Below are 25,206 nucleotides of genomic sequence, written 5' to 3' on the forward strand. Positions count from 1 at the left end.
ATGTATATGTAAACAGAGTGAGTGAGAGAGAAAACAATTGTCTTCTCTTCCCACAATAAACCTGCTTCTTTTTCCCTCTTTTGTTTTAATGGAGACAAAACAATTTTTTCACATGTTCCATTGTTTTCTATCCACTGAACAATCATGTAACCCAAACCTGAGGGCCTAAAACTGTAAAAGAGAGATTTTTACCTAAAAGAGAGATCATTGACCTAGTTTATAAATATGCAAGGCTGTATTTTATAATGGAGCAAAGGAATTTACTAAAAAATTATGGATAAATAGGTATTGATAATACAGTCCTTGCCATGGTCTACTCACATAATTTTCTAGTTTTTCTTCAGTCTAAATTTTATCTGTGCATCTAGCTTAGCTGTGAGAGTGAAAGGAAAAGGAATAACTTGATGAGGAGCAAAACTCAGTTAGGACAAGAGGATGAATCATGAAGGATGTTGAAATTCAGGACATTGAGTTTAAATTTATGGACATAAAAAGGAAGAAAGTCTGTCAGAGAAGTAGGTAGGGAAAATTATTTTTAACTACCAAGAACATGAGGGTTTGCTGACAGACAGGAGAAACCAAAATGTTCTGGGCTGCAGGACAGAGCTGCGTATACAGCGCAGAATTCTACAGTACAACAATGGAATTTGACTACTCTGGGAAAGGGTGTTGCTGTAAAATAGTATTTGCCTTCAAAAATTAATTGTTCATCATTTTCTCTACTAAAACTAATCTCTTTTTGCCCAGTATCAAGTCTCATCATTCCAGTGTCTGTCATACTCTGTCCTAATAAAAATAAGTACTCTGCGCTTATGAAGCTAAGGATCTACAATTCAGTCCTGACGGAAGTAACAGGAAAAAAACAGCTCCAGGAATAATCAATGGCAAAGTCTTTAATTTAATGTAATTTAATTCAATTTAATTTAATTTCAGTCATCCTTTCAATTGATCTTCTTCCTGCTTAGGGCTTAGGCTTTTGTAAAACAAAGCTTTGGTGTGTTTTCAATCTGGTAAAGAGTGGGTGGAAGTAATAGTCACCATTAAGAAATCATTTCCATGCCTTCATGTAAACCTCACTCTTCTTTCTTGGAGCACTTCTATGGCCTTCTTCACTCATCACTGAAATGTATTAAATTTTGCATATGAACTGCATATGGAGATTGCTCAGTAGATGATCCCTGAAGGTGTCTCTTGACAGATGAGAAGAAAAAAATCCCATACCCTTTTAGTGCCAATTTATTGCAAAATGAACTGAAGAACTACCACGGTACAGACAAACTTGCATGGATGAGTCAGAAATGAAGCTGTTGCTCAGCTTCCAGAGAAAGCATAAGCAAAGGCACTGTTACATGGTGACTTTCTCATCAGGTCTCAGTTTGGAAGATAGGAGTGGAGGTCAGTTAGAATAATATCTATCACATATATAGAATATATCACTTTTCATCAAGAAAATGACAGAAATTAGAAACAGAGAAATCTGTCAATCCAGCTACCCACTGCCAATGCCAGAGCCAGTTTGTATACTCTCAGGAAGCCCATTCAGGAAAGGAGCAAAAATTCTATCAGCATGAAGCTCTTAGTTACTGTATGTTGCACCAATCACATTTTTAAAAGTAACTCAGCCTTTCTACAATATACTATTAATTGTTATGTAAGGAAGACATTAATTTACTAGCTTCACTTACATACATTTGGCTTTAAATTTGGCTCAGAAACCAGTTGGTACAGTCCCTCAGAAAGATATTGCAAACTCCATGACCAAGCACCCAAGCCAACTCACACATTCAGCTGGCAATTCTGTGCTCAGTCCAGAAGTGAAAAGTGATGGTGACAGCGAGAAAAGCTCAGTTTCAGGACTGAAGTATGCCACCAATATTGGTTATCCTGTCCTGATGCACCAAGAACCCAGCAGTGCCCAGTGCTGCAGCCAGGCAGGGTCACTGCAGCTGCCCAGCACAAGAGCCAGGGCTGTAATTCCTCACAACCCCAGGAAAAGGTTCTCACACAGTTACCTGCCTGCCTGTGTGGGCATTCTCCTCTAACTAACTTTTCAACCCAAGTCACATTTTCATTTGCATCCATGGTAGGCAGAGGTATTGACTTCCTAGGGTTTAATGACACCCAGGAGCCCGAGCCAGGCTGGACTGTGCAGTCACCATCTGCACAGCTCGCGTCCCACCGGAGGGACAGCCGGCGGGAGGGAGCTCAGGGACCCCCGTGGGCCCAGGAGGTCTGAACTGAATAAGAGATGTGATCTCATTGTTCCAACGAGAGATGGAGCTTCCAATGCTTCTAATATTTGTAGAAAAACTGATGTTAGGAAGAAATAAAAAACTTAAAATGTGTACATGGAGAATATATATATATGCGAATATTGGTGTATTTATTAGAAATCCATGACAGAAATGTGTACCACTCAAACACTTAGATATGCTTTGAGACTGTTGAATCTAATTTTTTTTCAAGTAATCAAATATTTTCTATTTTTCATTATAAGATTAAAAGAGATATTTCAAAAACACCTCAGAGGCATCTTAAGGTAACATCAAAATCCAAATGAACTTTTAAATCAAAATAAAAAGAGAATTTAACACAGCTGTCTTATTTTTTAATATGTTGAGTGAGGATGGCTTAGTGAAACTATAATCTCATTTCCTGTCCCCAACAAAGCAGTGCTTTTCAATTACAATTTTTGCTTATTAGAAACAACAACACTTTTTTATTATTATATTTACTTTAATATTAATTATTTAATAATTAATATTAAAACCAACAGGGGATATATAAACAATATGTAAATATTTTTACTGAGCCCAAACAACAGCAGAAAGCTAATTAAGTCGTACAAGGAATGGGGAAGAAGAAAGCATAACACTGAGGAAAGAAAAGGAATTGCTCTCTGAGTTGCTCATGTATTCTGCTTTCTCAGGACTGCCCTGGTCACTCCAAACTGTCCTACATAATTCTCCTTCACAAAAGCTTTTGTCTTTTGCTATAATTTTTCCCAGCTGCTAGTCTTCCTCCAACTGCCTTGTTCCTGATTCTCACACTCTAATGTGCAGCCAGAGCCATGCTGTCATTTAGTCCCCTCCTGTGTGTGTCTTCTTCTCCTTCTTTCACTGCTATAATTGCTGAATTTTTCCATACTCCACTTCCCTCACCTCTTGACTTTCTCTCACATTAAAGTCAGTATTGCTGCCTCCTGCTGTGGTTCATCCTCATCAATCACTGCTGCTCTCAGACTGTGGCTCATCTTTGCTGAAAGTCTTTTCAACAGGCTCCCTGCTACCAGCCACCGACCCTGACCCCTTCAGCCTGGACCTGTGCACTTCTGCTGAGCAGATCTATCTCACTACCTTCCTTTGATGCCAGCAGTATCCCACGATATCAGCAACTCCCCTTCATACTGATTTAAGTCCCACATCTCAAAGACCTGTTTTCACAGAACAGAAAAGTTTGTTCTTAATATTTTTAAGACTTTTTTCAAAAATCTAGAAAATTCCTAGGAGGTCACTTTTTTCATGTCTGATATCATGTCAAGGATACTGACTTTTGGTGAGATCCAAACTGTCTGTGCTGGAAACAAAAAAGCAACCAAATATGTTCACATCTTTGGTGTTCAGGCACTGGACAGACATGGCATAACTCAGGATGAGAGATAGAGAAAAAGCAGGAATTGATGGGCTGAAGGTGGAACTGGAAAACACAGTTAACTCTGCTGAAGGGAAGGAGCTTAAATTAGCTGCAAATGGCTGACTAACTGCCTACAAAGTATTTTCATATGGAAACACAATTCTTGGTGATATGCCAAAAATTTAAATGGAAAATAAGTTTCAAGGATTTTAATGCATTTTACCTGTGTGATCACCAACTGTGATTTTGGCCACTTCTATGCTGTCCACACTTACATATATATCCAAGTGTGTGTGTAAAAGAAAAGAATTAGGAAACACAAAGCTATAAATCAGAATAAAAAATGTGGAAACAGAGGCTGCAATAGGATTTCTATGTAGCCATACAATCCTTATTATAAGCACATTGTTCTGCCATCTACCTTATTCTCTTCAAGTTATTTATTTTTGTGGTCTACTTATTAATATGTAGATGAAATTAACCAAGGCATTATAAAATTGTAAGGAGTTATGGACAGTGCATGCAGACAAATCCTCCATCATGCATGGGTGACTGCACAAAATCATTTTCTCAGGCTATGTTTAAAATACCAGAGATTGTGATAATTTTATTTATCCTTACAGACAAAACCTTAAGTGATCATAAAATTGAGAGCTTTAGAGCTCTTTCCAGAGGGAGACCCTCAGGTTCCTTTCCACATATACTGCATACCTTCAAATGCCACATGAGTATAGGATAACACTAAGGTCAAATTAAATGACAAAAACTTTCTTTCTTAATCTTGAAGGGGTTAGGATATGCAACTTGGATAAAACTGGCACATGCTTAGATTCATCTCCCCACTGAGAAAAGACAAGCATGGTTGTAAAATCCAGGATCCAGCTTTAGACATCTGAAAAAAATTCATTTCAAAATTGCAAAGAATTCTTTTCCCAGTAGGGTTCTGTTCAACAATTCCTATAATCAGCCAACACGCTGCATGAAAGCATTTGCTTAAATGGAATAGCAAAAGGCATGCAAGTTAATGACTTCTACTGAGCACTGAGCCCTTAAGACTTCATAGGAAAGCTGCTGAAATGATTGATTTGTGTACCCCCCTGCAGCCTGACCTCTGGGGGCTACCAGCTGCTGGCACCTGGCTTTGGCAGTGCAGTCCCAGAACGTGAGGAGGCTCAGCCTGCACACTGCTGACAAGGGCTGCTTTTAAAGGAACTCCCATGGCAAAAAGGTCTCCAGCCATGATGGACCAGCACAGGGAACCATTCTGTCCAGGCTTTCATGTGCATTATTTAACTGCAAGAAAACTGCAAGATACTTGACTGCAGTTAACTTTCAAAGCTTCCCTGCATTTCTGTCCTTCTCCTGATGAAGACATGACTTTGACTATTGATTGGGTGGTGAAGTTAAACCACAAAGCATAGCAATGGCAGCAGTGCCAGAGATGAGGTAGATTCAACAAATTCTTGTCCCTTAGTGGTCTTACCAAAGAAAGAGAGCAGTAGAGAAACAGGCTTGCCTGTGTGTGAAAAGTGGATTCATGTCTTCCTTCCCTGTGTGAGGGTCAGATTTCCTCAAATGAGCTACTAAGTGGAGCTACTCACATGCTTTGTAGTAATCACTGTACATAGCTAATTTCCAACATAAATAAATAATGTTCAAGCTCAGAAATAAAATCAACATCAGAAATAAAATCAGAATGTCTGTAAAGCAGACAAACAATAAAAAGTCTGCCTAAACATTTTTCTTCCTTCATAGTTATGCAGATTCGTACAAACCAATTTTATTTTCATCCTCTGGATGGGAGCTCAATTTTCAGACACTAATGCAACCCATGGCATACAGAGATGAGGACCAGAAATTTTTCAGTTACCTACAAACTCAACCAAGGAACGAACCAAATGGTACCAAATGAAGGCAGGTCCAAGAACAGCAGGGAGCTCAGCACTGCTAGTGAAACAAGAGGACAGAACAAGGAAATACAGCTGGTAGCAGGGAGAAGTTCTTTGTCCTGTTCAAGAAAAAGAATGCTTTGGTGAAGCAGGCAATGCTTCTCACTAGATCTTCAAATTCAATGGTATTTTCTGATGTTCATATATCATAGCTTATTTCTATGCTGTATTGAAAAAAAAAGCAGAATATTGCATTGCCAGAACATGTAAGTTACAAATTTAAGGACATCGAAAATAGAAAGTTTCTATAGAACTTAGCTTTGTTTTTTAAATGTGTTACTATGTTCTCTTTTCTACATAAATATTTAAATTGGCAGTGCCTTAACACTGCAGGTTATACAAAAGATTATGCATTACTTTAAAATTGTAAAAAATATTAAAGACATCCATCTTATGAAAAAATCTGTAATGCTGGTAACTATTAATTAATTTAGTTAATCAGGGGAAGTAATATTTCCTTCACAGTACAAATTTGTTCTTGACAGGTCTTACTGCAGCACATAGTAACAAGAACAGTACTTATTACTGTGAATATTTTCAATTAAGTCTCAACATGATTTCATAGACTGAGCTAAAAATAATTTTTGCTGGCACCAAATTCTAACCAGACAAGGGCAAACCCAAAATATTAGAGTACTATAGCTAAAAAAATGAATAAAATCTGATTGTAACTTTTGGGGCAGAGATTTAATTAGTACAAGAAAACATACATAGTTTAACATTTCATGAAATGAAATGATCATGACAGTAAAAAATTGAATGTCATTCACAGAAGCATTTGCAAGCATAGAAAAAACTCCTAAATGTAGATATAAAAGGACAACCCACCTTTAAGAAAACTGTGTTTTGCTTACTTTACCAAAAAAAAGTAAGACTGCTAAAAACCAATCTCCCAAAGGATCTGTTTATCTTATATAGGCAGACAAAGAACCATGAACAATTATTTAGGTGATAAGGGAAAAGGGTGGTTTTTTACATTTGTTAAGAGGCAATTCATCTTTTCCTACATAGACTGCATTACAAATGGTTTGCAAACAGCTTAAATGTTTTTGTCCTTCTGTGAAATGTTCTCCATGACAATTTTTAGCTCCCTGAGCATGAAAAGCAAGTTTAACTGAACTCACATATGCCTAACAGAGAAAATTGTATCACATTGTTCAAGCAATACTCAAAAGGCAATAACAAAACCTGTACTGACATTGACCAATAATACGTGGAAGAATTCTTCGGTTGTAAACTACCAGAAAATAAAATACTGCATCAAAAATACACAGTTAGCCACTGTACTCCTTGAGCTAGCTTCTCATGTTTCCACTTAATTTAGATGCACTTGGGAAGTCTTTAATCTATCCACTTCCTTAGTATCCGCTGCCAAAGCATTTGGTATTTGTAAAGTATAAGGATGTGTTTTGCTTTCTCAAATTTAAAAAAAAATTAAAACTTTAACCTGGAGTTCTCCAATAGCATAGTTAAGAAGCACAATGTGCAATCCAGAAGGACAGAAAAACCATTTCACAAAATCCTTTTTGTTGTGCTAAAACAGAAAGTAGAGTATTGACAAGTCTTAAGTTTATATTATGGTACTCCATTGATTTCTGTTGGTCTCAAGCAATTTCTCTTTTCTGCTCTTTTCTTATCCTCCCCTGTATTTGTCTCACTTTTCTATAGTGACTGCAAAATCACATATTAGTTAAAAACAGTTTAGTATTGGATACAAATTCCTAAAATGCACAGGAATTAGTCATCCCATTCCAAAGTAAAAAAAGTTCCTCAGATTCAGAACTTTTATCCTAATTTCCCTCTAATTTTGATTCTATACTAGCTGAGAAACAACTGACTTGCTGCCATGGAGATGGCAGGGCCCCATCCTACACATGAGCATTCAAAAAACACAGGTCCTGCACATCCTGCCTCAGGGACAGATCTGGCAAGCTTTTAAAAATGCAGCTGCAGAACTCAGCTAAAGAAATTTAGTTTTGACTGCTGCTTTATTTTATTATGTCTCCAGAGAAGCAGAGACCAAATGTCTGTCTCATATTGCAACTAACCAACACGTATTTGTGATTGCAGATCTGTGTTCAGAGCCCCTCCCTTGCTGAATGAAAATAAAAAGTTTCCCGGTTTCTTGGATCACACCTGGCATAGACCATCTGGCACATACCTGAGATGCACTATTTTGCAAGCTGATGTTTTTGCTAGCACCCAAAAAAAAGGAAAAGGATGACCCAGTATGAGAAATAAAGCATGGATAAGAAACTTGAATGTAAGCTAATACTTAGGGTATCTTGATTGTGAGCAAAAGGTTCAGCTTCCTGATCAAATTATTGCCTGTGCATTTATCAATGGTACACTTAAATAATTTTAAATTACTCTGTTAATATAATTTCTCCTGTAGAGTTCTCTGTTAAGAGCTTACTGTTAGTTTGGGGTGATAGCATCATCACACTTGTTCTGTGGAAGACAAAGGCAGGCTAAAGAGCCTGGAGGTGCACTGTGAGTCACAGCCCAGTTCATTATACACAAAGGGCCTGGGAATGTGAATAGCACAACTGTATTCTCAGCACCTGCATGATTTCCCACAGGCTGTCCATCCCATAGGGTGTTTAAAAGCAGGAGTTCTGTAACTTTTCCCACCTGTTTTATCCTACAGAGACCCCAAATTGCTGTGTTTGTAAGGCAGACCCAGCAGCAGCTGGAAGTGGCAACAGGAGAGTGCAGTCAAAGGAACTTCTGTGACACAGCAAAACTTGGACACCAGTCCAGGCCAGAGAGCTGTTCTGAATCAGTCTGCACAGCATGCCTCTACTACCACCTTTTGTTTTGAGGCTATTTTCATGACTTTTTTACTTCCAGGTAATTATTCTATAAATTCACTTCTATCCTTAGAAAGAGAATTCCACTTATCAAAGGATTATTAGTAGCATTGATAGCATGGGTAGTGCTAAAAACATAAATTTAATATTAAGATACAACTTGCCACAATACATTTAATACTGCATTCCATTTAGGTAGAAAGAAAGAAATCCTGTATTATTATGAAGTGTTAAATTTAAAAAAAATATGCAGCTCTAATGAATCTGTAAATATAACTGTAATATTTATTTATTTTTGGTGAGCCAACCACGTCTCTGATAACTGTTCAACAGCCTTTTTCCTGCTGGCCTTTGGAGATCTGAAGTAAATCTCCCTTCACAGCCCAGTGTTATTTAGTGACAATGGTTCACAGAGCAATGAATAGATTAATATTGTCCTTCTAGAATAATACAGAGTATTCATTGAGATGGCTAAGAATGAAATTGACAAAACTAGAGGTATTATTTAAACTGATAAAAAAACCTAACTGAATTTTCTTCCTTGAAGTATAAACTACATATATACACAGAACTGTAACTACAGATAAATATCCCAGACATTTCAGGCAAAGTGAAAACTGAATAATTGCCAAGGTATGAGATTGCCCTATAAAGTTTTTTTTTTCCACTCTCAAGTTACAGTAGACCAAAATCAGAGCCCTCTTTCATGGAATAATGAACAAGAAAATCTAATATATTATATCACATGTTAACTAAGGGATTAAAAAATCCCAGAAGGAGTTTCTAAATGGAAACTTTCCTAAGGAAAGCCTAAATTTTTCCTTATGTAACAATACAAAAAAAACCCCAAATCTTGTTTACTGCAAAAACAGAAATAAAACAGCTTTATAGTTTGGGGTTTTTTTGTGAGGTGTATAATTTTTTTAGCAGGGATCTTGGGAGAATTCTTCCACTCTGAAAAAGAAAATTAGTTAAGCAGTATTCTTACTAGGAAAGATCACCCTACATTTCTCTCTATTTTTGCCTCTAATTATAGAAAGAAAAAAATCTTGTGGAAGGTCAAGTTAAATGTTCTGCTCTCACTTAGGAACTTTCTCCTTTTTTCTCCTTATTAATGAGTTTAAGTAGTAATATAAGAAACTTTTTTTTTAGTAAAGAAATGCAGAAAATAATTTTTAATGATAAGTAAGGATTTTTAATATTGTAAATGCCTGCAACTAGGAGGATTAGTTCTACTTCTACTACAGGCAGATGAAAGTCCTACAGGTGTGTACATCACTGAGTTGATAACTGTGTTACAGAAAAGTTTGATGAGTTAATTGTAACTGAGGCAGTATGGCTCAGTTGGTGTACATGATCTGCACCTTTTTCCCAAAAATTAAGTCTTTTATTCTTACTCCCTAGTTTCCTTCTCATTTGCCTGGAGTTTTTCCTCATATATGGTGTAAGGTGTCTCCCACACTTTGTGTGTGAGAAATGTCTTCCAGACAACTTCTATAAGATCACAGCTAGTATTGGCTGGAGTTCAGTTCTGGCATCCCAACTCTGTGTTTGTTTTCACTGTATCCACCTCTCAGAAAGGCTTTGTGAACATGTGAGGACTCAAATACACACCTACTTCCTCTACAGAAAATCTGTTAAAGAGAACTGCATAAATTTTTCACCGCCATTATCTCCTTTCCTAGTATTTTCCTACATGTAGAGAAAAATAACAGAATTTACTGACATTTTAAAGCCTTTTTAGTTTGTAATTAGTGTCTCTTTATTTATTACCATACTTTTCAGAGCTTATTTAGTAAAAGCTGATTAATGCTCTTGCTAATGTATTTATTATAATAGTGCTTTCTCTTTGGTAAAGGATTCAGTTCACAATTCTCAACTAATGATTAAGACAAATATGCCCTAATCTCTTGTCAACTGCTAATCCTATATTTCTATCAATGTATTATGTTTTAATTTTGAAAGTAAATCAGATTACATATCAAGAATATTGATGCAATTGTAATACTACACATTAAACAATCTATTACATTAGCAGTCTGTCTCTGGAATAGAAGAGGAAATAAACCCCCGAACAAATGGCTGGTTTCAAATTGCCTGTATTATATATATAATTTAAAAAAAATTAAAGAACATGTCCAAATTAAAAGTAGTGGATGATAATATCAGTTGCCATTTTGAGCACATAAACTAATTCTAGGGATAAAAAATAACAATTATGTACACATTGTAAACAATTATGTCTATTGTGTAAACAAATGCACTTTTATTCAGTAAATTGTATGCTTACCAAATAGTAACTAATTTTAGACAATAAAAGGCAATCAATGTAGTTTCTCCTTTAGTCACCACGATTCCAAGTGATTAAGCACCCTCTTTTTTAATAGGAACAACATTGACTATATGTGTAGTAGAAGACTATTTTTATATAAATCAAATTTTGAATAGAGAAATGTGAAGTTCTATACCACACCAGGACTAATATTACCAATAGGTACCTCTCAATTGTTCCATAAGTTGAAGAAATTCCTCTACAGGCAACATCGTTGGTTCCTAACAGACATAAGTGAGACTGTCCTACTTACAAGTACAGCACTTCAGACTTCAGTTTGAACACTCTTCCGACCATACAGAATCCAAAATTTGGTTTAAAACACAAATAAAATCAAATCTCACTCAAATGTTTTGCTCTGAGACTTAGTTCTCTTACATTTCTTCTAAGATGAAGCCATGAAACATCAAAATTTCTAAATACTTAAATCTCTTTTCACTTGGGACCTCTCCAGAACCTGTTAAAATGGAAATGCCTCATTTTGATAAGAATTATTGAGTTCATATAGCACCAATCATCACTTTATTGGCACAGAATCAACTACTGTTTGTACTTTTCCTATAGAGAACTATAATTTCAATAATATATGGTGAACTTTAACCTCAGCAAAATTATGAAGGATGCCAAAATATCTCCTAACACTGTCTCAAAATTCCACTTTCACAGCCCTTTAACTTCATGCCACATTTGGCATCCTAGCAAGGGTTCTTAGGTGACATGGAGCAACCTGTTGGCACAAAGCAAGTGCAGTTCATGCAGCATCAGCTGCCCCCAGCCCCTCCTGCTACATTTACGTGTGCGGGGTCCTCTGGAGCGTGGCCCCTTGGAGCAACACTCTGCAGAGACACACGAGGGCTCTGATTTCTATCTAAACATGGTTACACCTCTCTGCAGGCATTACTGCACTGATCACTCTCAAGTCATGCAGTTACTCCCTTTTTTCATCTCTGTTAATAGCTTCCATCTATTGTAATCGCACTCCCAAAGACTCGACGGGACTCAGCCCCTGAGAGTGCGCTGGACCCACACGGGTGAGCCAAGGTACACACGTGATGTTTGAGTATATATTATCCCATGGGGTGCCCCAGATTCTGAAAACATTCTTTAAACTGCTTTGGGTCTTGGCTATAATCAGCCTACAAACACAATAGGTTTTGGCTAACTAAAGAAAAGACAAAATATTTACCTTGCTGAAAGAGAAACATCAGCCAAAGAAGGACAGCGAAGGCACCCAGGTGTCTGCCTGCCAGAGTCACTGCGTGTAAATTGAAAGGGATGCCTAAGATGGCATGATTAGAGGATGGCAAAGATTTTACTCATTAATGAAATATAACTGAGAATTAGGTCTGCATCTCTATAGAAGTCTGATCAGTTCCCTCAGGGCTGACCAGCAGGAAAACAATTTCATTCCAGATATGAACAGCTAAGCCTGTTAAGAATTGCATTTTGCATTCTATTTTCCTCAGTAAAGAAAGCTGTATTTTCCACAAGGAAAAATGCCTGTGGACTCAGGACCTGAATGTTACAACAGAAACTCCTTCTAACCCATCAAATTTTAGCTTCTAGAATTGATAGTTTGGCTCAAGAATACGTAGTATACTTTAGCTATTTTTGGAGCACTGGAAACATACAGGAACCTGAAATAAAATAAATTATAATTTATCTTTCTACTCTACTCTTCAGAATCTTGTCATTTACTGAAGTCTTAAAAACTTATGAAAAATTACTTTTGTGTCATGCTCTTTACCCATAAAGCAACTGTTCCTACCTAAATAGACTACAGACCAGAATAAAAAAAATACATTTCTTTATCTATTTTTAATGTCAATTTTGCACTATGACAAATACAAGAAACAATACAAATATAATTTGAAAAGGCATTTAAAACTGACTTTATAAGGCATGTATTGTAAGTCTGATACAGAGTCCTGAAAACAGTTATGATGATCTACTTTCAGAAAAACCTCTGGCATAGATTTAGTTATAAAAGATGAATGAAGAAAACCACTGAGGTAAAACTATACTTTACAAAACACTTGAAAAAAACTTTAGAGATACAGATAGACATTTCTACACTGATTTCCATAGGAGCACACAACTTTCTACAGAAGTGTTATCTTCTGATATTGGTATGCTTTTTCAAGCCTGATATGCAAGGAGATACTTACCCAGTCCATTGAATGATATAATGTCTTCAGAAAGTACCTAAATTAAACTTTTATACTTAATCCAGTTTCTACACGGTACCAGTGCCCTGACACCTGAATATCTCCAGCCTCTCAGTTCCAGAAAACTGTACTTACAGGACGCCTACAGGAAATTAGTGTTTTGGTTCCAGATTGTACCAATACATGATTCCTTGTGGAGGCACCCACCATCTGAGAAAAGGAACATGATGAGACAAGCCAGAGAAATTTATAAATTCATTAAACACCTTAATTGAAAGTTTTAATCCTCTGGTATCAATGTACAATGCTGGTGTCCAGCATTTTCTGTAAGATGCACCAATGGATGGAAACAGAGCACTTTGGGTTGGAAGGGACCTTAAACACCATCTAGTTACACCCCCCTGCAGGGGGGACAGGGACACCTTCCACTTGGGTTGCTCAGAGTCCCATCTAACCTTGCCTGGAACATTTCCAGGGATGGGGCATCCACAGGACAACCTGTTATAGCGTCTCACCATTCTCTTTGTGAAGGATCTGAAGATGTGCAAGGTATTTCTTCATGGTGTGACCTGAGCCTTACCAACCCAACAGGCCATTGTGCCCCTGCAGACACAGCACCATGCCCACACCTCATCCAGGGCCTGACATGTGGCAACAGGCTGCTCCCCACAACCAGCCATGCTTCTGTGACCCAGCTATCAAAGATGCTTGTGCTGCCCTGTAGCAGCAGGCACATGTGGCCCCCAGACAGGGCCCCTTGGGGACACTTGTCCAGTAGAGCAGCAGGAGCAGGTGTGCCGTACCAGCTCTACGACAGAACCCTCAGCCCTTACCTGTATGCAGCCAACACGAGGGGAGATGGCAGCAGGAGCTGCTCTGGCTGCTCTGGTCAGGCAGAGCCCTGAGCCCAGTCCCAGGGAGCAGCCAAGGCACAGGGGCTGCCAGGCAGGGCCGTGCCAGCTCCCCAGCTCCTGCCACTCCTCTAAGAGCATTGAGTTACACCTCCTCACTCAAGAGTTTGTCAGAACACGGTCAGTGGGTCTACTAACTTTGAGTATTCCTTGAGACAGTTATATTTCACATTTGTCCCTGACTGGAGCATCTAATCAGTCATTGGGCAACTGATTGGACGTAACAGAGAGAAAAACTTAGCTTAAAAGTGCCAAATAACAAAGACAGTGTGGTATTTAAATCAGATCTAGACCAGACACACAATACAGATTCTCTCTAGTGCTGAGACATACTTGAGCAATGCACAAAGAGCTGACAGCCTTCATTTAATAGCTCTCATGGCAAGAGAGACCAGATTAGATAATAAAAAGTAATGCAGTCCATTGTATATGATTTGATATTCAAATGCGTCTATACAGTTACATAGCTACCTCCGTACTATCACAAGGCAAACATTTAGACTTCCAGGTAAGCAAGTGATTAATTTTTTTTCTTGCCTATCCAGAACCTTCCCAGATTTGTCTAAACGTGACTTCATCTTTTATCTGTCATTTCCTTCAAAGAAAATAGAAATGTACATGAACCTGTCCTTTCCATAACCTGCAAGTGAACTGGTAAAACACAAGGCTGCTGCAAGGACTTGCCTACTGATGGAGTCATCAGCGTCTGCATGAGATTCAGGGCTTCCTCTACAGACATTCTTTCCCCTCTTCTTCATTGCTTCTTGTTCATACTGCACTCAATAAATCACACAGTCAAACTTCCCACCCTCTATCCACAATGTTACCTCTCCTTCTTTCCTTTCTGTTTTAGTTCTATTCTTCACAGTACTTGAAATCCCACCCACACCCCCCAAAAGTTTACTTGAAAAGTTTACCACATTTTCTGACAGTGCAAATCATTGTTTTGCTGCATTTTGTTGTACATTACAACTCTTATCACTTTGGTTTGGAAAAAACTGAGAAATTTCTTATCTGTGTTTGAATGGTGGTTAGCACAATGGAGACCTTCAGATGGGACCTCACACCGCAGGGCACTGTAAACTTGCATTGAACTGTATGAAAGCATCACAACAGGGATTTTTTTAAATACTGAGAATACAAAATATCTTCTGTATATACCTTGAAATAAATATTTTATATATATATATGCATACTCATATAAATTGCTTAAATACTTCTTTTATATGAATGTTTTTCAAACACAAGTAACCTTTTTCCATGTAAAATACACTTGTCCTATACAGTGTCATTATTTGACATTGAGTTTTTCAGAGTGCATTATATGGATTTTCCCCAGAATAAGAAGAAATAGAAAAAAAGGTGTAAGATTTTTAGAACTTTAGGCATCAAAGCAGAAAAACTCTCCATTTTCCTAGGCAGCACATTGAAGTATCCAATTTGAATTGAGAAAAACAGAAATGAGGAAAATTTCTACGGATGGCGAATAGGCTTGTAGGCTGAAAAGAAAGTTATTAAAACGCAATAAAACATTTGCACTAAAGTAATATATCATTTTGTTCAGGAAAGTTGTTTTGTTTTGAAATAAGGTTGCATGTTTAAAGGTGAAAAAAACTCATGTTGAAATACACAAACACTATCTGTGACAAAACCAAAGGCATTTCGCCGCATGTCAGTGACCCTTCAGAAACTTCAGTAAGGAATACTCCCAAATGAAAGTACAGTTCATGGTGGTTCCTGAAAAGCTGAAAAGTAAGGAATTAGTGTATTAAGCAGGTTCCAGCAAGCAGAAGATAAAAGCTTCAGTCCAGCCTGAAAAGGATCTTTGCTAGAGAAAAAAAAAATCAGTAAATGTTCAGAGGAAAAAAGAAAATTGACCATTTTCTTCATTCCACAGAATATTGTCGATGAGGCAACTTCAACAGGATCTTCAAATGATTAAACTGTAAATACATAAGTATTATGTACATTTAACAGATAATTACAGAGAGAGAAAAAGCATCTAGTTCCTACCAGTTTGGCTGAGTTGTGACGTGCTACGGCTCTTTCTCGACAGCCCCACGATGGCGACCATCTTTGCGCCGATGCTGGAGCGCCTCTTTTTGCTGCCGCCACCAACAGTGCCCACGGCCGTGTCCGACTGGCTGCCGTCGTTCTTCTCCAGCGTGTACATCTCCCCGCTGATGCTGGTGCTCTTAGTCATGTTCTTTCCTGAGATGGCCATCTGTCTGCTTTGCATTTTGGATGTAAAGACACTGTCAGCCAGTTGGCGGATAAACAGTGCAGACAAAGAGTAAAAAGGGGAAGACAGAAAAGGACAGGTTTCAGATGGAAGGTTTTGGGAGACTAGAGGGTAAAAGCAGCTAATCACACAGATAGGGTTTGGTTTTAAGAGGTAAAAGGAGAAACTTTAATTCTAGGGTCTTGGTTGGTCCACTGTAATAATACTTGACTCATCAAAATTGTGTTTTAAATAACAAGCTCTTATTTACTGATTGACTTAAAACACATTACCAGCAAAAGCATACCAAAGAATTAATGCATCCATATATCATATAACCGCTTCTTGTTAGGAAAATTTAAGTTCTGGCCTCAGTGCTGTGTGCCTCTTCTTCTCACATATATACACACAGATAACCTGTATTCCTCTGGGAAACAGATACTTGATTCATTACTGAGTGGAAAGGAACATCAGTCTGAAGCCCAGTTTTGGTTACTAAACATTCAGACATTTCAAGGATGCTCTCAGTAATCTGGCTTAGCTCAGTCATCTTACAGCAATGAACACCCACAGGTTTTTCGTCCATCTCTGCATCAAAAAATACAGGTACTAGAAATGTATTTCACACAACACTTGACTGTTACATGGTATAGATCATCAGCACTGATAAAATGGAATTCAATTCTAATGTATCTTTTGTACTCATTTAGAGACTCTGTAAATTTGCAGCTCTATGTGGCTACATCTAAACTGTCTGCTGCAGCACTTCAGGTGTCCCAGGGGAACCTGATCTACCAGTGCTCCAGAGTAAGAGAACTTTCCTTTCCTTTCCTCAAAAATGGCCATCCACACTGATGACAACAGCACTTATCCAAATTTTGCCCTGACATCTAATTGGTAGGTATCTGAACAAATATCCAGAACTGGAAGCTCTGGGAGACATGTGGGGTTGAAAATATAGAGAGAATTTTCTTTATCAATGAAGTTCTTGCTCAGAACGTAGACCTTTATTATTCTTTTCAGTACAGTACTTCTCACCAAAGAGTCCCCTTGAGATGCCATTTTAAACAATCCACAAAACTGTGGAATATTTATGGAACCTGGGGAAATGAATTTTTTGTTAAATCACCAATATATAAAGGCTAAAATGAATATTTTTTTTCTTAAGCAGATTTTCAAATACATGCAAAAGCTGTTGTTAGAGCTTTAGTGCTTAGCAAATGTCTCTAGAGCAAATTTTTCTGAGTATAGAAAAAAAAATACTCCTTTTCCCTTACCTATGATGGCCTGAAATCAACTTCCTAAAAGGAAGGCATTATTGTTTCTTTATGAAGTTTTTTTGCAATATTTTGTCAGTAACTTATCTATGGAATTAATGCAGTGCACTCAAAGTTAAATGAAGACTTATAGCTTAGCCAGAACACAGAGGGAAAGGTAAGAGTTGGTTCATAGCAGAAGTAGACCTTTACCATTGAAAAATACTGAATGTACTTCTCAGGGAAGGCACAGGGAAAAATATGAATGAGAGTTTGGATCAGCAGGTGGAGAAGCAAAAAACAAAGCTGAGAGAGAGCCATAGTGGCCTTCCATAGACCCACAATCACAAAAAACTGAACACAGTGGTAACCTGAAAGCTTTTTTCTTACCCTCTTTTAGGTCTCTTTGTTATGTGTTAGTACACACTGACCATCATCAGTACATTTATCACCAAGGGAGGAGTGGGATAGGATGTGGGTAGAGAGGAAGGCAGGGAAACAGTAAAAGAGAATTTGTATTTGTGTCTTTTTAGCACTATGTTACCTTACTAGTTAGATGATAACATCACCTGCTGTATTTTTTATGAATCTAACACCTCTAAGAATTCAGTCAAAGAGATGACACAGAAATCAGTTCTCAGTTTCAACATTATCTTGCATGCAAAAAATACTAGAGGTCTAGCAAAAACATGGCTGTGAAGAGCCGGTATCTTCAACTTTATCTTAAGCAAAATTTTACTAAGAATCAGAAAATTAGAGCCCCTTATCTAGTAATGCTGTTTTTAATCCAAGTTCTCAAAGGAAATATGACGAATGTGTGCTTTCACTCAGGTCTCTCTCTTTTCAGTATTTTTAAAAATCAGAAAAAATTTGACAGAGCAGTAGGAAACTAAAGCTATTTCGTTTCTAAAACTGTTTTGAAAACAGATCCCTGGAGAGAGATCTTATGTATGCCTCTTTGGGGAAATATTGCAGGAGAAGCCATTATTGAATCTCTCTTAGAGAGAGATTCTCCTCATTCACAGATATAGGCTGGTGGGGGAAGTTTTTCATGGATTAAAGAACAAGCTTTTTCAGTGATTGATTTTTTTCAAAAATAATACCCAGAAAATCAGAGAGTTCCTGTCACATGGAAAATAATTAATGCATTGTTTTATAAGTGATAATGCCATTCAATAAAGGTCCTATGTCATCAGTGGAAACAGAAATATTCTGCATTTTAATATAAAAGTTACTAACTTTTAGAGGTTTACTAAGTTTTATAAGTTTACTAAGTTACTTTAACTGTAAAAGTTACACAGAAAAGAAAGTCACCATTTCCTGAGTTGCATGTGTCTTTGAGGTGCTTTTTTTGTGTCCTTCCCAAGATGTATAGTTCTATTTAAGTGGAATAGATTACAACAGTTGGCCTTATTAAAGAAATCAGTGTCTTTAAAGAGGCTGGTTGCTATAGTTTCACTGTGCAGTTATCTATGAAAGTGTAATGAATTCCTAAAGTTGGCTTTTTGGCTGCTGTCTAAAGGCTTCTGTACCACAAAATGTTTTGCTGTGTACTCCTGCCAGTAATGATGTAGACTTCAGTCAGACACCTTCTCTTGGCCAACTTTTTGAGAAAGGTAGGAAAGGGAATTCAAATGAGAAGAAAGGAAGGGATTTAGATTTAAGTGGATGTACCAAATACTAGTACAAATGGCTGATACTAAAAATTCATTCACAAACCTCTATTTTTTTTCCCCAGTCAAGCTCTAAAGCTATTTTCCTCAATTAAAGGCTTGGGGGTTTTCCCCTTCTCTAAAAGCAGCAGAGAAGACATCTTTGCTACAGTCCTAACCATAACACAACCCTTGGAGAAAGCCGTCCCATAGCAAGGACTTTGGTTTTCTGCAATTTCTCAGCAAAAAAAACTTTGAGAAATACATATTAGGAGAGCTATGAGTGGTTTATAGTACCTCAAAATAAACCTAGAATGGTCATGAGCATTTCCTTCATCAGCACTTTGAATCCTTTCTGGCCATCCAAACCCTCATTTACTAGTTTTTCTTGGCAGATACTTGATACCCTCTCAGTAGAAACCATCCTTCTACCCTGCCTGCCTTCTGACAGTGCCACAAATGGATCATTCTCAGAAAAACTGGCTATTGTATGTCAGATTTGGTTCCTGTCTTTCCTGAATAGAAAGGTGGACCTCAGAGTAAAATTTAGAGAGTAAATCATGCGACCTGTTTTCTTAACAGGAAACAGAAATTACTGGAAGTTTTCTTTATATGTACGTATACACAAACCTAATCTCACATGCATCCAATTAAATATGTGCAATAGTATTTTAAAAGTATTATATAAAAGTAATTTATGAAATTGTATGAGGTAATGAATAGATATGAAGTAAAAATAGAGTTCTTGAGGTGTCTAATAAGATAATAATAATTTTAAAAATACCCTCAGCAAAGAGAATATGCAGCCAGATGCTGGGGGGAAGAATAAAATAAAGGGGGAAATAAAGCAATTATCCTAGTCCAAATAATATGTGCATAATGACATAATAATACCATTATTAGAACCAAAACAGGAAAAAAATCAGCACACAATTCCAGCTTTGTGGCAGCCCACAGCCTGCAGCAAGAGCAGAGTGAAGGTGGCAGCCAGGCTACTGCCTTTGGCTTAACAGGACCAACAAGAGCAGGATGAAGGGCAAAGCTCACACAGGAGCATGGCTTCCTGCACTATCCCAAAATCCAGGAGACCTCTTGAGGAAGCCAAGAGCTGCAGACAGGTCTTAGTGTAAATATCTTTTCAGACACATCCGTTTTCCAGTGAAAAAAGGAAAAGGAAAGATGCATGACATAAATTTCAGAGAAATACATTCTCAAAGATAAAGCTGAAAGTCCTTTAAAAAAAACACAAGAGAAAAATAAGACATTAGAAAAGAAATTACAGTAAGATATCTATATATATTTGTAATTTAAAGGCAATGGTGGAGTATGACAGCTCCAGTCACAAAACAGTATTCTTAAAAATATACTATGTTAGCCATCTGAGGAGAGTCAGACTGACAGAGACCTGTGATGCCAAAGGTATTCTAAAGTTTGCTGATGATACTAGATTAGAAGAAGCTTCTGACTCCTTTGAACGCAGAAAGGCTCAGCAGAGAGACTTTGACAAATTAGAGGTCTGGGAAATCACCAACTATAGGAAGTTTAACAAAGACAAGTGCTGGATTCTGCACCTGGGGTGGGGATTGTACATACAGGCTGGGAAACAAGAGTCTGGAGACTGGCACCACCAAAAGGGACCTCGGGGTCACTGGCAAGCTGACCATGAGCCAGCAGTGCCCTGGCAGCCAGGAGGGCCAAGTGTGTCCTGGGGGGCATCAGGCACAGCACCACCAGCCAGGCAGGAGGGGATTGTCCTGCTCTGCTCTGCACTGGGGCAGCCTCACCTCCAGTGCTGGGGGCAGTTTTGGGTGCCACAATATAAGAAAGATATAAAGGCATTAGAGGGCACCCAAACAATGGCAATGAACACGTGAAGGGCCTTGAGGAGGGGCCACATGAGAAGCAGACCAGGTTACTTGGTGTGTTCACTGCACAGGAGACTGAGGGGAGACCAGTCTTTACAGCAGTATTAGAAATCACAATTTGTAATCTCATTGCTCTGCCATAAACATATGTATCAGAGAATCAGATTTACACAAGTCATTTGGCAGACCTTGCAGGTTTCCTTATTTCTTTATTTTGAAATCAAAGCAAAATTAATATTATTGCTTCCCAGCTTAGTTCTCTGTTAATGATCCCTAATGAAAATAAGGCATCCAGAATAGTGAAAATTCACATTGCCAAGTGTGTAGTATAGCTGTGGGCTGTGATGTTGTAGGATTTTAACAAATTTTCAGTTGTTGTAAAAGATATTTTCTAATATATGTCTCCTGTGAGACTGAAAGACCCACTGAAGACTTTGTTTACTGTTTTTTACAAGCAGGAGATGAATTTTAATGCCATTCTTAATAGACCTGCTAACTCAATCAGAGATGCTCTTATTTTATTAATTTACTGAAGAAATTTAACAAAACCAGCATTATGGGGACAGCTGTGATGTAGGAAATAACATTTCCATGGGAACAACGCTTCCGGCCAATAGTCCTACTCGTCTGCCAATTCATATCCAAGAGAGACACTGCAGGTTCAAAATGATAATGACTTAGTCTCTGGAGATCCACTTGGTCAAAAATTATTCTATTAACTTTTTGGTGATATAAATCTCTAATAGCTACTGGACTGACTTAATTGTTAGGTTCATTTTATTGAAATTATAAGAAGAAAGTTGGGGGGGAAAATAGAGCAGTCTTTATAATCTATTTTGTTATGTATATTGCTATTAAAATAAAACTAGTCACCACATCTCAAAATATAAGTAGCAATATTTTGATATGAAATTTCTTTTTTTAAAGGTCTCTTTCAGTACAAATCAGGAATACCTCACTTGCTACAGTGTGTAGTTTGACTTGAGCTGTATTTCCCCCTTTCTGGTAGATGTAAAATTGTCCACACTGCTTTATTATTATAAACTAATGGAAGTATTCCATAACATCTCTAGCAAATTTTTTTCAAATAGGAATAAATGGCAAAATCACTTGGGGTCAGGGCATTAGATTATTTACAAATCATAGCCACAGCAAATGAATGATGCAGAAAAAACCACTGTAACAGCTAGCTGTTTCCAAATGCTAGCAGTTGAATTATACACAGAGCTTCAGAGATTTTTGATAAAATTTCTCACGTTCTCTGATAGAATAATTGGATATTTTTAAAAATAAAAATACAGTTGACATTTTCTGTTAATTTAAATTACATTTTAATGCAATTTAATTGCATTTTAATATTTATATTTATATTCATCTAGTGTCAAATTTTCAAGTTTTACTCTTAAGTTACAGAAAAGCTTTATTACCCTGCTAACAGTAATGAATCTTTGATGAAATCCCTTCCTTTGATACAGTGAACTAAACCAGTCATTTACTCTGTGTGGATGCAAAAAAAGTCTAGCAAGAAAATTAGTTGAAGTCTATAAGTCATGCATTAGTCAGCTGTCATATTCATTGGTAATGAAAGAAGTCCATATGAGCTCTGAAGGTTTGGCAATAAAGTACATTGCAGTCAAAGACTGAGTGAACTTTGAATAACATCCAAATTCTTTGAGCTTAGAAAGCATCTTCTTTAACCCAGCCTGGCAAAGAAGCAGTTTGTAAAAGCTGGGTACCAACTAGCTTGCTAAATTAAAACTGATCATGAGCAACCTGATTTCATCGAGACAGTTCTGTTGCAGAAATGTGCCTTGCATGTACTTCATCTGAAAGGGAAATGTTGTGTGCCTGTTCCAACCTGCTGTTAAATTACTCTTCCAACAGGGAGGGAGGAGAGGGCCCAGTTTTCTGTACTTACACTGCTGTGTCCCAACCTACACTGCAAACTTGCCTAGTGCTGCTCAGTGCTGTTTCTTGAAGGGCCCAATAGAGCTCTATGAAATGGACAGCAAGCAGTGAATTGCTAAACCAGACATTAAATCCAGTGTGTGTCCCAGGCCTCAAATCACCAGAGAAATAATGTAAAATTAAGTCAGAAAAGTGAAAAAAAAGTCAGACGAAGGCTGAAGTGCTCAAAAATATACAGAGGTAAGAGACATCATGTTTTGCCTGAGGGTAAGAAGCACCATGATTTATCATCTTGCCAAACTGAAATTGCTGTGAGGGAGATTTACTTATTTAGAAAACTCACTGACAGTTAGAAAACTTTGTAAGATAGACATAGGAGACTAGACAGGATGAACTTCTGAGATTACATTAAGAGAAAAATCACATAATACAGAGGGATGATCCAAATGTCTTGAAAGGGCTTTATTTAAATAAATTTCTGTCAGCAATATGGATCTCACTATAGCTGCATTTATACTTCACTCATGAAAGACTGTATTTCTTTGATTAGTACTGCACAAAGGGAATATGCTCAGGCTCATTTTAATGCTTATGTGCACGTATGTGGCAGTGGCTGTCTAAAGAATAAAACAACTCTAACATTTCCTTCATCCTTGTGAATGCAGGTTGCTTGAGGACTCTGAAAAATCAGGGTCAGAATAGGCACTGCTAGCATCTCCAAAACTCAAAGCATGTCTCTGAAGTGATCTTCTGGGACTGAGAGCTAAATGGACACGAGCAAGAGATCTGAAGCCGTAATTACTTCAACCAAAGAGACATTATCTGGGACATCATGATCTTGCCTTCTGTCACTTTGACAAAATGACTTTGAGTCACTTTTGGTCTCTGGGGGAAATTATAAAAGCATACAGAAAACTTAAGATCATCATAAAAAAGAAAATGTGAGGAAAGGTGTCTCACATCCTTCTGAACACGACCCTGAAACCTTTGTTTTTCTGGGCTGGAGAAGGCAGGTCTGTGACCAAGTGTCCCTGCTGAGACAATTGTACATGGCACACCATGCAAGCTTGAAGCAGCTTTCCTCTTTTTTACCTTGGGCCTCCATAGGAATCGTGTTTATGTCGTGGCCACTATCTGGGCAGTGCTGGGCTCTCAGGGGGATTTGTAAGGAAGTTTGATTTCCTCCTAGGGGCTGCCTGATGACACACCTCCAGCTAGTTTAGCTGGCACCTTATGGACTTTAGAAGTATGAACATGAAACAGGTGCAGTGAAATTATTGAAAATGTTAAGGTGTTTGGTCAAAACCCACTAAAAACAGATATATGGGCAATGCCCAACCTCTGGAGCATTATCTTTCCATAGCTATTAAACACATAGTAGTAAGACCAGCACTGGGCCCCTTATCCTTAGTTAAATACAGTACTTGCTAGATGGGACTGGCAATGTATTTCAAAGGCAATAGCACAAATCCAGCAACTGCATTTTAAAAATACTTCTAAGTAACATGAAGGAGTTTATATTTGCTTCTTAGAATGCTAAGTGACCAGCTTATTAATCATTTTTAATGAAGTACACTTTTAGTATTAATTTTACAGAATCTTGTCACTCTTCTATTGGAATAATACTCAGGTAAAAAGAGTGAAAACTTGCATCACTAAGACATAGCCATATCTGTCCAATCACAATGTCCAAAAGAGAAAAGCCTTACAAACTTCAATATTCAATCCCTTGTTTTTATATGTTTCTACACCACTTTTTGCTGTTGCTATTCTTGTCACCAGATCTGTTGTGCTCAATCCTGTACAAATAAAGACAAAAAAGTCTGTCTATTAAAAACCTTATGATTCAATCTAGCTTTAAATATTTTTAGAAAACTGATCTTTTTATAACACACTTAAAAGTGCAAAAAACTAATTTCAACATTTATATTTGCTTCAAACCCTCATTTTCATTTTTTCCTTCATTTCTGCTTCCTTGAGTGCCTACAGGGCTTTCTCCCTGAAATTTCTTGTGGTTTTGTTTTGATGCACAGTTTTAAAATAAACTTTAGCAACAGGAGTGCCTCATGGGTCAGGAGTGCTTTATGCATCACAGGTTAGAGCTGGCTCAACAGAGGTAAAAGTGCAGGCTTCACTTCATGGAGAGGGAAGCAGTCTCAAAGATATTGCATTGCAGTCAAAGTAAAAATGTCTGAGTTCCCTGTTGGATGTCTTATATCAAAGCTGCAGACTGTTTCAAATGACTTATTTTTACTGTTCACCTGTTACTGATGTGTACTTCCAAATTCATTAATTTATTATATCCCAGCACATCAAAATGAATTTACTAACTGTAAAGGAGCCTATATATCCTTTGTATTTACTCCAAAGTAACAGGAAAAAATAAGTCCCTAAGGGTTCTATAGACAGTGACAAATAACTTAGAACAGGTGACTTTACTAGATTTCTTAAATTATTTTTATTCTATTCTCAGTACAGATTTCATAACAAATATATTT

General features: G+C 37.5%; 1 protein-coding gene across 18 annotated transcripts in view; it reads right to left on the bottom strand.

Annotated features, from left to right (window-relative positions):
• RIMS2 (regulating synaptic membrane exocytosis 2) overlaps positions 1–25,206 on the bottom strand; it is a gene marked incomplete at both ends in the record, with an annotated part of 444,787 nt that overhangs the window by 35,139 nt on the left and 384,442 nt on the right. For 3 of the 18 annotated variants that reach the window (XM_084219769.1, XM_084219759.1, XM_084219775.1), the window contains one exon: positions 15,820–16,061. The exons of the other annotated variants lie outside the window; for them this stretch is intronic. In XM_084219769.1, coding sequence (XP_084075895.1) covers positions 15,820–16,061 — 242 coding nt within the window. The remainder of the gene's footprint in view (positions 1–15,819; positions 16,062–25,206) is intronic. 18 annotated transcript variants of the gene reach the window in all.

The sequence above is a fragment of the Fringilla coelebs genome (assembly GCF_963513975.1).
Source record: "Fringilla coelebs genome assembly, chromosome: 1".
Classification (NCBI taxonomy): domain Eukaryota; kingdom Metazoa; phylum Chordata; class Aves; order Passeriformes; family Fringillidae; genus Fringilla; species Fringilla coelebs.